General features: G+C 46.8%; 1 protein-coding gene across 2 annotated transcripts in view; it reads left to right on the forward strand.

Annotated features, from left to right (window-relative positions):
* bltp2 (bridge-like lipid transfer protein family member 2) overlaps positions 1–15077 on the forward strand; it is a 44605-nt gene that overhangs the window by 9682 nt on the left and 19846 nt on the right. For both annotated transcript variants that reach the window (XM_062960290.1, XM_062960291.1), the window contains 13 exons: positions 1071–1236; positions 1581–1699; positions 4567–4627; positions 5955–6132; positions 6245–6371; positions 6568–6692; positions 7982–8049; positions 8142–8302; positions 8405–8520; positions 10485–10648; positions 10733–11018; positions 11286–11491; positions 12264–13359. In XM_062960290.1, coding sequence (XP_062816360.1) covers positions 1071–1236; positions 1581–1699; positions 4567–4627; positions 5955–6132; positions 6245–6371; positions 6568–6692; positions 7982–8049; positions 8142–8302; positions 8405–8520; positions 10485–10648; positions 10733–11018; positions 11286–11491; positions 12264–13359 — 2873 coding nt within the window. The remainder of the gene's footprint in view (positions 1–1070; positions 1237–1580; positions 1700–4566; positions 4628–5954; positions 6133–6244; positions 6372–6567; positions 6693–7981; positions 8050–8141; positions 8303–8404; positions 8521–10484; positions 10649–10732; positions 11019–11285; positions 11492–12263; positions 13360–15077) is intronic.

A 15077-nucleotide genomic window follows, 5' to 3' on the forward strand; every position in this document is an offset into this window, starting at 1 on the left:
GGAAATCGCATTCAAAGCACCCCCGACAGATGGCCATCCAGCCTCTGCTTAAAAGCCTCCAAAGAAGGAGCCTCCACCACACTCCGGGGCAGAGAGTTCCACTGGTGAACAGCCCTCACTGTGAGGAAGTTCTTCCCAACTCTGATCAAATCATTATTCTCATCTTCTTCAATGTAAATGTGCTTATGTATCCTTTTAATAATAATAGAGTAAAATAATATATGTAATAATAATAATAATAATAATACAGGAAAATAATACACGTAGTAATAAATATTATTAATAATACATTTATTATTTCACTCTGATATTATTATTATTATATTTATTATTTTACTCTAAGATCAGAGTGAAATAATAAATGTACAGTAGAGTCTCACTTATCCAACATAAATGGGCCGGCAGAACATTGGATAAGTGAATATCTTGGATAATAAGGAGGGATTAAGGAAAAGCCTATTAAACATCAAATTAGGTTATGATTTTACAAATTAAGCACCAAAACATCATGTTATACAACAAATTTGACAGAAAAAGTAGTTCAATACGCAGTAATGCTAAGTAGTAATTACTGTATTTACGAATTTAGCACCAAAATATCACGATGTATTGAAAACATTGACTACAAAAATGCCTTGGATAATCCAGAACGTTAGATAAGCGAGTGTTGGATAAGTGAGACTCTACTGTATGACATGATGCACAAGCTTGCTCCCTCCTCCCTATGACTTTCAGTCTTAAAAAGGGCTGCAAAACTAGGCTTATACTCGAGTATATACAGTGATTCATTTTGGGGAACTAAATAGTCAAAATAATAATAGTGATAGTGGATGATAATGATCATAATAACAGCAAAAGTCTGGGTGCACGGCCCAGAGAAACCCCATTATTGTCCTGGCCCACAAAATCCTATTGGAAGTGTTACTTCTAAAACCGTATTGGTTTCGGGGGGGGGGGGGAAGATAAATGTGACAACGTTCCTGTAACGTTCCTTAAAAACCTTAGGGGTCTCTGTGGTGGTGGTTTATTTCCTTTAATTGTGCTTCCCCCCCCCCCCCCCCCGCATCCAGGCGCTACCTGGCCCTGTGTTTTGGGGAAGTGCGTGTCCGAGTGGACCTCCGTTCGAGGCCCCCGTTGCGCCCCCCGGAATCGGAAGCCACTGATCCAATGGACGGCAACAGAGACACGGGGCGAGCGCTCTCCTTTGGGGCCCCGATCCTGCGGTTGCTCAGCCAGGTAAAGAAGAGGGGATTTATTATTTATTTATTTGCGACATTTATATCCCGCCCTTCTCACCCCGAAGGGGACTCAGGGCGGTTTACAAGTATATATACATACAATATATTATATTATACAACTATATCGCAATATTATTAGTAATATTGCATGTAATATAAATATACAATTATAATAGTGAATTATAATTATTATTACATTGTATTACATCATAATATTATTATTAATATTACATGTATATACAATGTATTATAATATTAGTATAGAATTGACGCAAGCGAAGGTGGAATGGGGCCCTTCTTTTCCAAGCGGTCCAGATCTCCCTGTGTCTTTCTCCTTCGCAGCTTTGCTCCGTGCACGTGGACTCGGTCAACATCATGGTCCTGCACGTCGCGGCCTCCGAGTCTCTATGGCACGTCCAAGTGGCCCGGGCCCGGATCCTCTTAGACTGGGATGGAAGGAGGTGAGTCCCATTCCGCTCCGGAGACCCAGGTTCGAATCTTGGCCATAGAAACACTCTGCGTGACCAAGTCATAGCCAGACGGCCTGCAAAGGCAGATAATATCTGGACAAGAAAGCCTTGAAACAACAGCAACAACGCAAATGTGTGGACAGTCCCCAAGTTACAAATGACAAATACAGTAGAGTCTCACTTATCCAACACTCGCTTATCCAACATTCTGGATTATCCAACGCATTTTTGTAGTTAATGTTTTCAATATATCATGATATTTTGGTGCTAAATCCGTAAATACAGTAATTACTACGTAGCATTACTGCGTATTGAACTACTTTTTCTGTCAAATTTGTTGTATAACATGATGTTTTGGTGCTTAATTTGTAAAATCATAACCTAATTTTATGTTTAATATGCTTTTCCTTAATCTCTCCTTATTATCCAACATATTCGCTTATCCAACGTTCTGCCGGCCCATTTATGTTGGATAAGTGAGACTCTACTGTAGATACAAATGAGGAAGTGGGACAACAGGAAGTGAGAGAAATCTATATTAAATGTAATATTACTAATAATATTACCATATAATGCAGGGGTCCCCAAACTAAGGCCCGGGGGCCGGATGCGGCCCATTGAAGCCATTTATCCGGCCCCCACAGCACAAGGGCAGAAGGGGGTTGGGCTAAATGAACCAAGGGGTCTCTTCTTCTCTTACAACCATTATTATTATTATTATTATTATTATTATTATTATTATTATTATTATTAACATTGAGGCTGGGTGGCCATCTGTCAGGGATGCTTTGCCAGTGCTTTTGGTGCACAAAGGTAGAAGGGGATTGGACTAAATGGCTCAAGGGATCTCTTCCAACCCTCTTTATTATTATTATTATTATTATTATTATTATTATTATTATTAACATTGAGGCTGGGTGGCCATCTGTCAGGGATGCTTTGCTAGTGCTTTTGGTGCACAAAGGTAGAAGGGGATTGGACTAAATGGCTCAAGGGATCTCTTCCAACCCACTTTATTATTATTATTATTATTATTATTATTATTATTATTATTATTATTATTAACATTGAGGCTGGGTGGCCATCTGTCAGGGATGCTTTGCCAGTGCTTTTGGTGCACAAAGGTAGAAGGGGATTGGACTAAATGGCTCAAGGGATCTCTTCCAACCCTCTTTATTATTATTATTATTATTATTATTATTATTATTATTATTATTATTATTAACATTGAGGCTGGGTGGCCATCTGTCAGGGATGCTTTGCTAGTGCTTTTGGTGCACAAAGGTAGAAGGGGATTGGACTAAATGGCTCAAGGGATCTCTTCCAACCCACTTTATTATTATTATTATTATTATTAACATTGAGGCTGGGTGGCCATCTGTCAGGGATGCTTTGCTAGTGCTTTCGGTGCACAAAGGTAGAAGGGGATTGGACTAAATGGCTCAAGGGATCTCTTCCAACCCTCTTTATTATTATTATTATTATTATTATTATTATTATTATTATTATTATTATTAACATTGAGGCTGGGTGGCCATCTGTCAGGGATGCTTTGCTAGTGCTTTTGGTGCACAAAGGCAGAGGGGGATTGGACTCAATGGCCCAAAGGGTCTCTTCCTACCCTCTTTATTATTATTATTATTATTATTATTATTATTATTATTATTATTATTATTATTATTAACATTGAGGCTGGGTGGCCATCTGTCAGGGATGCTTTGCTAGTGCTTTTGGTGCACAAAGGCAGAGGGGGATTGGACTCAATGGCCCAAAGGGTCTCTTCCTACCCTCTTTATTATTATTATTATTATTATTATTATTATTAATTATTATTGCTCGGTGGCCAACTATAGTTCGGCCCTCCAACAGTCCAAAGGATCGTGAACTGGCCCCCTGTTTAAAAAGTTTGGGGACCCCTGATATAATGATATAGTAGTAAAGGTTTCCCCTGACGTTAAGTCCAGTCATGTCTGACTCTCGAGGTTGGTCCTCATCTCCATTTCTAAGCCGAAGAGCCGGCATTGTCCGTAGACACCTCCAAGGTCATGTGGCCACTGGCATGACTGCATGGAATGCCGTTACCTTCCTGCCGGAGTGGTACCTATTGATCTACTCACATTTGCATTTTTTCCAACTGCTAGGTTGGCAGAAGCTGGAGCTAACAGCAGGTGCTCACTCCGCTCCCCGGATTTGAACCTGGGACCTTTCGGTCCGCAAGTTCAGCAGCTCAGTGCTTTAACACACTGAGCCACCGGAGGCTCCATAATGATATACAGTAGAGTCTCACTTATCCAAGACTCGCTTATCCAACGTTCTGGATTATCCAACGCATTTTTGTAGTCAATGTTTTCAATACATTGTGATATTTTGGTGATAAATTCATAAATACAGTAATTACAACATAACATTCCTGCGTATTGAACTACTTTTTCTGTCAAATTTGTTGTATAACATGATGTTTTGGTGCTTAATTTGTAAAATCATAACCTAATTTGATCTTTAATAGGCTTTTCCTTAATCCCTCCTTATTATCCAACATATTCGCTTATCCAACATTCTGCCGGCCCGTTTATGTTGGATAAGTGAGACTCTATTGTAGTACAATACAGCAATTTAATGCTTATATTGTGCTATCCTAATAATATATTGTATGTACATTTGATTTGTAAGCTCTCCGGGGTGAGAAGAGCAGGATATAAATGTAGTAAATAAATAAATATAAATAAATCTTCCCCTCATGATAACAACTGGAAGAGTTATGATCATGAGAAAAAGGGGTCCTTACTGAAGCCTTAGCACCAATCTTTGTATCGACAACAACCCATATATTTACTGCAATGTGCTCTCCTCTCTCTCAGCACGGCCTGCGAAGTGGGCTTCAGCCAGGTGAACAGCAAGGTGCTCAAGAGCAGCCGGCAGGTAAGGACACCAACTTATCATTTCTGTCTGAATTATTTTATCATTTCATTCCTGTCGATTTGACTTCAGGCTTAGGGTTCAAGCCCAATTGGCTCTTGTGATCAGAACATGGAGGGATCTGGAGATTGGTCATTTGTCTTATGTATCCCTACTTGGGATGATTGGGATTGGACTGGGTGACCTTTTTTAAAATAATGATCTGGCCTCGTGTGAGCTTCAGATCCTTTTTCTTCCTCCTCAGTTGTTGTGCCAGTCCCTTCATCTGGATCTGTCTCAGCTGAGTGACTCTTGGGTGAAGGACAAGTTAAATTCAGCTTCCTTAGCATCTTAATTCCCTCACCGTGATTTTCCCCCACTTTGTAGATAACAATAGTAGCTGGAAAGGCCCAGGTGTAGTTAATCTTCTCTGTTCTGAGTCTATCTGTAACAGCCTTGAGAGAAGCTCTTTCATCTCTAGTTAATTTTGCCAAGTCCTGAAAGATTGATACTTTTCCAGAACTTTTCTCAGGAACTTGTAGACTTTAGGCAGATGGACTCTCTGGCAAAAGCAATTATCACTGCCCTTGGTCTTTGTTTTTTATTGATTTTATCTTTTTTAACATATGAAGGAATCCTGTGTGCACGGTCAATATCCCCTCCTGTTGCTGGAACACCAAATCCACTATTCACTCAATGAAGTGATCAGATCATTATCACTTATATACTCTGGTATACCAAATAAAAGGAGGTTCCTACGCCTTTGGCGATTCTCCAGATCCACCACTGACTGGATGGCCCAGTTTTCTTGTGTTATCAGAGTGGGAATGATTGTATATAGAGTTGTTTAAATGTAATTGAGTTATAGTGATGCAATGTGAGCTGGAGATTGTATCATACACTGTCTGCTGTCCACTATGCGAGTGTGTAAAGAGTTAACTGTGTATTGCATCAGACAGCAGAGGTGGTTATAAATAGCTCCCTGTGTTATCTGCTCTGCCATCTGCTCTCTGCCTCTCTGCACTCTGTCTGTATATATCGTCTTGTGAGTTTTCCGTTTGTTAGTAAACCTTTTGTAGATAGCCAGACAGGCTTCAGCCTCTTTATTGGTGCCAGTGATTCTTTGTTGATCTTCCGCTGCATGGGTGTTTATCCAAACCGCGCGCTCTGACAGAATATCCATCGTGGGATCTGGATATCCATTGTTTGTCTTACGTATCCCTATGTGGGAGAATGAGGATGGACTGCATGACCTTTGGGAGCCCCAATTCTAAGATTGTAAGGCAGTAAACAGAACAGCAAGCTAGTTTGGACGTCTGGACCTGCCAGACTGTCATGCTTCCTTCCGTAGGAAGAGGCTTGCCTGGCCGAGCTGTCGTTGGCGCTCACCATCTCCCTGGAGGTGAACCCGGGCAAGCGGCAGCTGCAGAGCCTGGGCCTTCAAGTCTGGGGTCTCCATGCCGAGCTCCACGAGGGGCTCTTCCACAGCGAGCTCCTGAGGCGCCTTGGGGATGGAGATACTTCCGCAGGTGAGGAGAAGGAGAGCGACGACAAAGAGGCGGAATGCCATAGGGTTGCCCCCTATTTCCCAAGGCTTTGGGTTTTCTGGGTACGGTTCAAACCCTCCTTTGATATTCCCAGACCCCGTGATCCCCGTCGAGCCGCGCCGGCCGCTGCTGACCCTCGCCAGCCTGAAATACGTTCCTTCGCGGGTTAAGATGGTGCTGGAGAACACCAGCCTGGTTCTGTCCATGAACAGCCAGAAGAGGTAACATGGGACATGTGGCTACCGGAGTTACAAACATTGACTAGTTGAGACAACAGGAAGTGAGTGTAATCGGCTCTAAGAGTTGCCTTTTTGTGGAAATGGGCTCCTTTAAGCTGTACCTGGAGGATTGACTGAGTATAAGAGGGTTGGCTCAACCAAACTCTGAGTCCTCAGCGGCCGTTTTCTTTGCCCGTAGGCACCTCAACTGGACCCTGAAGCTCCTCCAGTTTGGTTACCAGTGCGACGTGGACCAGATCCCTCTGCGCAGCTTCACCCCCACCTGCGACCTGCCCCAGATGAGCGTCGAACTTGTCCTGGAAGGTCAGTGGCCAGAAAAAGGGTCTGCAGAGGAGGAGTGGGCAGAGAGAAGGCCAGGGTCTTGTGGCCTGGGGATCATAATTGACTTATTGGCCGTATGTGGCCCATCGACCATAATTGACTGTGTGCTGTATGTGGTCCATGGATTATGATGATGATTATTAGTAACAATAGTTGGCATATGGGTTGTATGTAGCCCATAAACCAGTGATTCCCAAAGTGGGCGCTACTGCCCCTTGGTGGGCGCTGGAGCGATCCAGGGGGGCGATGATGGCACCTATTAGGACATGGGGACTGGGGCAGAGGAGGGGCGGGGCCTCTTCCCAAGTGCCGGAGACAGGGCTGAGCACTTGAGGTGCCTGTTAGGAAACACAGGGCGGAGGTAGAGGAGTGGGCGTGGCTTCTTTCCATGAGCATGAGACAGGGCTGAGAATCTATACCTCTCCTTGTTGGGATAGAGGGCGGAGCTAGGGAAGGGGGCGGGGCCTCCTTCCAAGAGTCTGAGACAGCGCTGAGCCTCTATACCTCTCCTGAGAGGCCTTTTAGGACTAAAGGGCGGGGCTAGAGGCGGGGGTGGGGCCTCTTCCCAAGAGCACGAGACAGGGCTGAGCCTCTGTATACCTCCCCTGAGGTACGTGTTAGAACACGGGGGCAGAGTATAGAGGTTCAGCCCCGTCAGGCACTTGGGAAGAGGCCCCTCCCCCTCCTCTAGCCCCGCCCCCTATGTCCTGGCAGGCGCCACAGGACAGGGATAGAAGCTCAGCCCTGCCTCAGAGCTTGTAACTCCGCCCATCCCAGTCCTGGCCGCCCATTTGTGGCCCCGCCCACCTTCCCCTCCCAGCCTACATCTTGGACTAGGGGAGAGACTCAGCCCCGCCCTCTTGAGCAGGAGCCACGCCCACCCCTCTAAGCTACACCCCCTTTCCAGGGGGCGCTGAGTAATATTTTTTCTGGAAAGGGGGCGGTAGGCCAAATAAGTTTGGGAACCACTTGTATAGACTATAATTAACAGTGACCAATGGACTACAACTGGTTGTGGGCGGTAGATGACCTATGGGTCATAATGGACCAAATTTGCGACTCATATATGGCCCACAGACCATGTATATGAACAATGGATTATAATTGACCATGTCAAAGAGCATCTTCATCCCACGTTATATTCAAACATCAAAAACGGAGGTAATCCCCTAGAAGATCCAGGTGTGGGACCCCAAAGGGCTGGCATTTATGAATAGGGGGCTAGAAAGAACGAGGCCTTGTGTGTCAATAACTGCTGGGAATTCTCCTAGACGGTCTGCTCCTCTCCCAAAGCCGCCAACGGATCGTGTGCCTCAACCTGCTCAAGGCCAGCCTCCAGGTGAGTGGTCAAGCACAGGTCACTTCCCCATCCCTGTCCCTGTCCCCTTCCCCACTTTGGCCACGGGTTCGATTCCCTCTCACCCTATCAAGGTCATGGCCATCGATGTCTCTGTGGCGGTGATGCTCAACACCTGCATCGTCCACTACCGGCACCAGGAGTTTGCCCACTGGCTGAGCATCCTGGCCGCGGCCCGACAGGCGGCTGAACCCCCGCCGTCCACCACTGTTGCCACCAAGGACAGGGACGGCAGGTGAGTTGGTGAATTTGCTTGTTTGTTTAATTTATGTCCCAAATTACTCCGTCCTTTCCTTGCCCGCGTCTCGTTTTCTCCCCATACAATCTCCGTTTCCAGGATGCCCCAAATCTTGGCGACCATCATCCTCAGTGCCTCAGTTTCCAACGTCAGCGTCTCGGTGCAGCTGGGCAACACGCCGCCCTTTGCCCTGGGCTTCAACTCCGTCACACTCGGTGAGTGAGTCCCTGGTTTTGTAAGGGTCTTCTTTCAAGTTAACCTCATTTGGGGTTGGTAAGTATCAGCCGAGAAGCCATATATGACCCATGGAGCATACATGGCTGAAGAGCACCGGGAGGTGTAGTCCAGTCATTTACCGTATATACTCTAGTATAAGCCGACCCAAATATAAGCCGAGGCACCTAATTTTACCATAAAAAACTGGGATAACTGATTGACTCGAGTATAAGCCGAGGGTGGGAAATGCAGCAGCTATGGGTAAATTCCAAAATAAAAATAGATACCAATAAAATTTCATTAATCGAGGCATCAGTAGATTAAATGTTTTTGAATATTTACCGTATTTCAAAGAAAAACAATAAACTAGCTCTATAAGTGGAAAAGTGGGGGCAACAAAAACAATATGGTATCAACAATAACATAATAATAATAATAACAACAACAACAAAAACTTCATTTGGATCCCACTCTATCTCCCCATGGGGACTCAGGCCGGCTTCCAACATAGTTACAGGCAAATATTCAATGCTTATATAAACAATGCAGAGCTAGATATAGATCTATAATTATAGATACTAATTTCACATATGCATTTCCCCCTGAAACGTTTGCAAATCCCCCCTCTGTATGTGTGTGTATGTGTGTGTGCATTTCCCCCCTGTAATATTTGCAAGCCCTATATATAGGTAGGTAAGAATATATTCATATCTATCCAGACATCTCTCTCTTTTTATAGATATTTGCAGAGACTTGCAAACATATGAAGGGAAATTCATATATAAAATTAATGTATATAGATAGATACACATATAAAAGTACATAGAGATGGCAAAAGTTTGCAAGGGGTTAATGCCTATATATCTGTAGGAGAGTTTAACAAATATTTCAGGGGAAAATGCTTTCATAAGATTAATGAATATATATTTTTCTTCTTCCTGACTTGCAAGAGTGTTTCTCTTTTCAAAACATTCCCTTGATTAAGAGCGAGGGAGGCTTTGGAAAGGTAAACACACTGATAAGGGAGGAGAAGAGAGAAATAGATCACATATTGCAAGCAATAGCCTGCAGGCTCCATTGTGGCCTTGACCCAATTATAAGTCGGGGGAGGCTTTTTCAGCTCATAAATAAGGGCTGAAAAACTCATCTTATCTTCGAGTATATACAGTGCTACTCTGACCTAGTAAGGATCCACCTTCAGGTCCACTTTAATTGAGGCAAGCAAGTGTGATCCAGAGCCGGCCCAACATAGCGGCCAGTGTAAGCGCCCGCTTGTGGCACATTGTCCCTGGGGGCGCCGTCAAGGTTCGCCTATTTATTTATTTATTTATTTACAGCATTTATATTCCGCCCTTCTCACTCCGAAGGGGACTCAGGGCGGATCACATTACACATATAGGCAAACATTCAATGCCTTTTAACATAGAACAAAGACAAGACAAACATAGGCTCCGAGCGGGCCTCGAACTCATGACCTCCTGGTCAGAGTGATTCATTGTAGCTGGTTGCAGCTGGCTTGCTCTCCAGCCTGCGCCACCGCCCGGGCCTACAAGGCGAAATTATCTAGGGCCGCCTCTGGTGTGATCCCATTGTTCATATGTGGCCTGTGGCTCATATGTGGCTGAGGAGCGCTGGACGTCATAGTCCATCACAGACTCCAATCTACTAAGGAACCACCTTCAGATAAACTCTATTTTGGGTGGCCAGGGGTCCATCTATGGCCATGGTTCTCAACCTGTGGGTCCCCAGGTATTTTAGCCTATAACTCCCAGAAATCCCAGCCTGTTTACCAGCTGATAGGATTTCTGGGAGTTGAAGGCAGAAACATCTGGGGACCCACAGGTTGAGAACCACTGTAATAAGGGTCTACTTTGGGTCTGCTATACTTGGGGTGGGCAAGGGTTGGCCCGAAGGTCATAAATAGCTCCTTTTGTAACCCTCCTTTGCTCTTTCCCTCACCCAGATTACCAGCACCTCCGGCCCCAGAGCGTCCACCAGCGGGCCGTGCTGGCCGTGGACCACCTGTGCTGGCGGGTGGGGGCCGACTCGCACATCCAGCGGGCCCCACACCCACCCAACACCCACGTCTGGGGGGAGGCTCTCATCCTGGACAGCTTCAATCTGCAAGTGAATATGGGGACAAAGCGGGGAGGGGTTTGGCTGCATCGTTGGAGAGCCCTTCCTTTTTGACCCCTCGCCCTTTGTCTGCAGGGCAGCTACAACCAGCCACTGGGCACCTCCAGCGCCCACGCCGACACCCTCTTCCTGGACTGTGCCCTCCGTGGCCTGCAAATGGAGTCCTCGGACACCTGCGCAGAGTGCCTTTCGCGGGTCTTGCTGCTCCTACGTCCAGCAGAGAGTCCGGAGAGTCCGGAGGAGGACGAGGACAAGGATGAGGAGGTCCCCGTCTCCTTGGCAGGTGACGATCTCGCTGTCCTTTGGAAGGTGGACCTGAAGGTGGAGGACGTCAACCTCTTCACCTTGTCCAGCATCGCAGGTGAGTGAGGAAGAAGGGGGTGAGGAGGAGGGGGATGAAGCCAGCCCTTTCATAATAGAGGCTTCATATCTATAGGGATCTATAGGGCCTCTAGCACAGGCATGGGCAGACTTCAGTCCTCCAGATGTTTTGGACTTCAACTGCCACAATTCCTATGAGTTGTTTGTAACGCGAGGACTGCCTGTTTTACCCCTCGAATGTATTTGGAATGCAAATTGCTCTGATGAGATGGTGAACCGACACGGCTTCCTTCCTTCCTTCCTGCAGGGGCAATGGAGGTGCGGGTGGACACGCTGACCATGCTGGGCAGTGCGGAGAGTTCCACCGTCAGCGTCCAGGGCCTGGCCTTGGCCCTGGTCCCCAGCATCACGGAGAAGATGCAGCCCTGCTGCAAGGCCCCCGCCATCCCGGCCCCCGCGGCCGAACTCTCCACCTTGTCGCTCACCTACCGCAGCAGCATCCGCGCCTTGGAGGTACAGTGATACCGTGACTTAAGGGTTTAATCCAGTGGTTCCTAAACTTATTTGGCTTGCCACCCCCTTTCCAGAAAAAATATGACTCAGTGGGGCCACAAATGGGCGGCCAGGAATGGGATGAGCGGAGTTACGAGCTCTGAGGCAGGGCTGAGCTTCTATCCCTGTCCTGCGGCGCCTGCCAGGACACAGGGGGCGGGGCTAGAGGAGGGGGCGGGGCCTCTTCCCAAGTGCCTGATGGGGTTGGACCTTTATACCCCGCCCCCGCTTTCTAACAAGCGCCTCAGGGGAGGTATAGATGCTCAGCCCTGTCTCGTGCTCTTGCGAAGAGGCCCCGCCCCTGCTCCTAGCCCTGCTCTTTAGTCTAAAGGGCCTCTCAGGAGAGATATAGAGGCTCAGCCCTGTCTCAGGCTCTTGGAAGGAGGTCCCGCCCCCTTCCCTAGCTCCGCCCCCTGTGTCCCAACAAGTGCCTCAGGAGAGGTATAGATTCTCAGCCCTGTCTCGGGCTCTTGGGAAGAAGCCACGCCCACTCCTCTAGCTCCACCCCCTTTGTGTCCTAACAGGCAGCTCAGGTGCTCAGCCCTGTCTCCGGCACTTGGGAAGAGGCCCCGCCCCTCCTCTGGCCCCGCCCCCGTGTCCTAATAGGTGCCATACTGCCCCCCTGGATCACTCCAGCACCCACCGGGGGGCGGTAGCGCCCACTTTGGGAATCACTGGTTTAATCCGTTCTGTGACCGAGCTCTTAACTCAAAATGCTCTTCGCTCCCTCCAGGTGCAGTGCGGAGAAAGCCTCAGTGTCCTCTGGACCCCCACCACTCATATGTACCTCTTCCAGCATCTCCTGGCCACCAAACAGTGCTACGAATCCCTGGTCAGCATTGTGTCCCTGCAGCCCCCGCTCCCCTCTCCACCCCCTGAGAAAGCCGAGGACCCACCCCTCCCCGATGAAGCCACGCCCCCTCCCCGGAGGCTGCTGGGCCTGACCCTCGAACTGGGTGCCCTCAAGGCCACGGCGTTTGTCTCGGAGAGCCGCTACTTGAGCCTGGCGGCCGAGCGAGTGGTGGTCAGCCGTCACGGAGCCTCCCTTCATGCCTACTGTCCGGGTTTGGCCGCCGGTTTCGACGGGAACAGCATCTTTGTCCTCAAGGAGGTGGAATTCCAAGCTGTGCCTGAACTGGAGGAAATGATCCTCCATCGGGGTCCCTTCCCCTCGCTGGGAACTTTGCGTAACTGCGTCTGGGCCCTCTCTTGTGCCAGCGTCGTGGTCGAGTTCCCCTATCAATATGACTTTTCGGCCACTTTGGACGAGGCCTTGGGCGTCCAGAAGTGGTTGAAAGGCCTCCATGGCGGTGGCGGAATCGGTGTCAGTATGGACCCTGCTCTGTCCACTCCGCTTCCGCCAGACCTCCTCCTCAAGGTCCAGCACTTCTCCTGGGTCTTCCTGGATGATGTCTTCGAGGTCAAGCTGCGGGACAACTATGAGCTGATGAAGGACGAGAGCAAGGAGAGTACCAAGCGGTTGCAGCTCCTGGATGCCAAGGTGGCCGCTCTCCGGAAGCAGCACGGTGAGCTCCTCCCGGCCCGCAAAATCGAAGAGCTCTACGCCTCCCTCGAGAAGAAGAACATCGAGATTTACATCCAGCGCTCGCACCGACTCTACGGGAACACCCCCATGCGCAAGGCCCTCCTCACCTGGACCATGGCCGGCCTCGAGCTCACCGCACTGGCCAGCGAGAACTTCCACGGCCCCGAAAGGGTCCTGGAGCAGATCCGGGAGCTGGACGCCGCCAGCCCCTTCCCCCCCGAGGGGCTGGACCTCATCACTCACTGGTGCCGCATGGTCAAGGGCAGCGTCCAGACCTTTTTTGGTGAGCCAGCCCCTTCATATTAGAGAACCAAATAAGATCACAGAATTAAATAAAGTACTACAGCTTTCAATCCTAAAGGAAGCAGGGGAGGAGCATCCCTGAAATTAATATTACTGATATTATAGAGAAATCAAAATAGAGAGAGCATACTAGGATGAAAGAAGCAAGTGCCAAATAAAATTTTTAACAAGGTGCAATGAGATAATGATGATGATATATTAAGTCCAATCTGTTTCTCCTAAGGCAGGGGTCCCCAAACTTTTTAAACAGGGGGCCAGTTCACGATCCTTCGGACCGTTGGAGAGCCGGACTATAGTTGGCCACCGATCAATAATAATTAATACTAATAACAATAACAACAACAATAATAATAAAAAAGAGGGTTGGGAGAGACCCTTTGGGCCATTGAGTCCAATCCCCTTCTGCCTTTGTGCACCAAAAGCACAAGCAAAGCACCCCTGACAGATGGCCACCCAGCCTCAATGTTAATATAATAATAATAGTAATAATAATAATAATAATAATGGGGGTTGGAAGAGACCCCTTGGACCATTTAGTCCAACCCCCTTCTGCCTCTGTGCACCAAAACCACAAGTAAAGCACCCCTGACAGATGGCCACCTAGCCTCAATGTTAATAATAATAATAATAATAATAATAATAATAATAATAATAATAATAATAATAATAATGGTGGTAAGCGAAGAAGAGACTCCTTGGGTCATTTAGCCCAACCCCCTTCGGGCCTTGTGCCGTGGGGGCCGGATAAATGGCTTCGATGGGCCGAAGTTTGGGGACCCCTGTTCTAAGGTACTGTATATACTCGAGTATAAGCCTAGTTTTTCAGCCCTTTTTTATGACTGAAAAAGCCCCCCTCAGCTTAAACTCAGATGAAGGTCCTGGTTGGCTTATATAATAATAATAATAATAATAATAATAATAATAATAATAATAATAATAATAATAGAAACCAGTGCAGGTGGTCCCGGTGGTGATCGGCGCATTGGGTGCCGTGCCAAAAGATCTCAGCCGGCATTTGGAAACAATAGACATTGACAAAATCATGATCTGTCAACTGCAAAAGGCCACCCTACTGGGATATGCACGCATCATCCGAAAATACATCACACAGTCCTAGACACTTGGGAAGTGTTCGACTTGTGATTTTGTGATACGAAATCCAGCATATCTATCTTGTTTGCTGTGTCATAAAATAATAATAATAATAATAATTATTATTATTATTATTATTATTATTATTATTATTATTATTATTATTTTTATACCCCGCCACCATCTCCCCGAAGGGACTCAGGGCGGCTTACACGGGGCCAAGCCCGAATATAACAGACATAGTAAAACAAGTCAATAGAAACATATCAGTAACAAATCAATAAAACATGGATTGAATAAAAACATGGAATACAAATTAAAATAACTGGCCCCTTAGTGGGATTTGAGGTCTGGGGGTCTCAAGCAACCAAATGTATTCACGAACTTCCCCATTATTATTATTATTATTATTATTATTATTATTATTATTATTATTATTATTATTATCATCACCATTAAACGCATTTTCGGGTGCCTGACAGTCCCCAGATTGCTGAATTTGACTTTATTACAACAGGGAAATGCTGTCCCCTCCTCTCGAGAATATATGGTACATTTATTATTGTACTCTATTATTGTTGCTACTATTACATTTATTTTACTCTA

Source organism: Anolis carolinensis, unplaced genomic scaffold (genome assembly GCF_035594765.1).
Source record: "Anolis carolinensis isolate JA03-04 unplaced genomic scaffold, rAnoCar3.1.pri scaffold_7, whole genome shotgun sequence".
In the NCBI taxonomy this organism is placed as follows: Eukaryota; Metazoa; Chordata; class Lepidosauria; order Squamata; family Dactyloidae; genus Anolis; species Anolis carolinensis.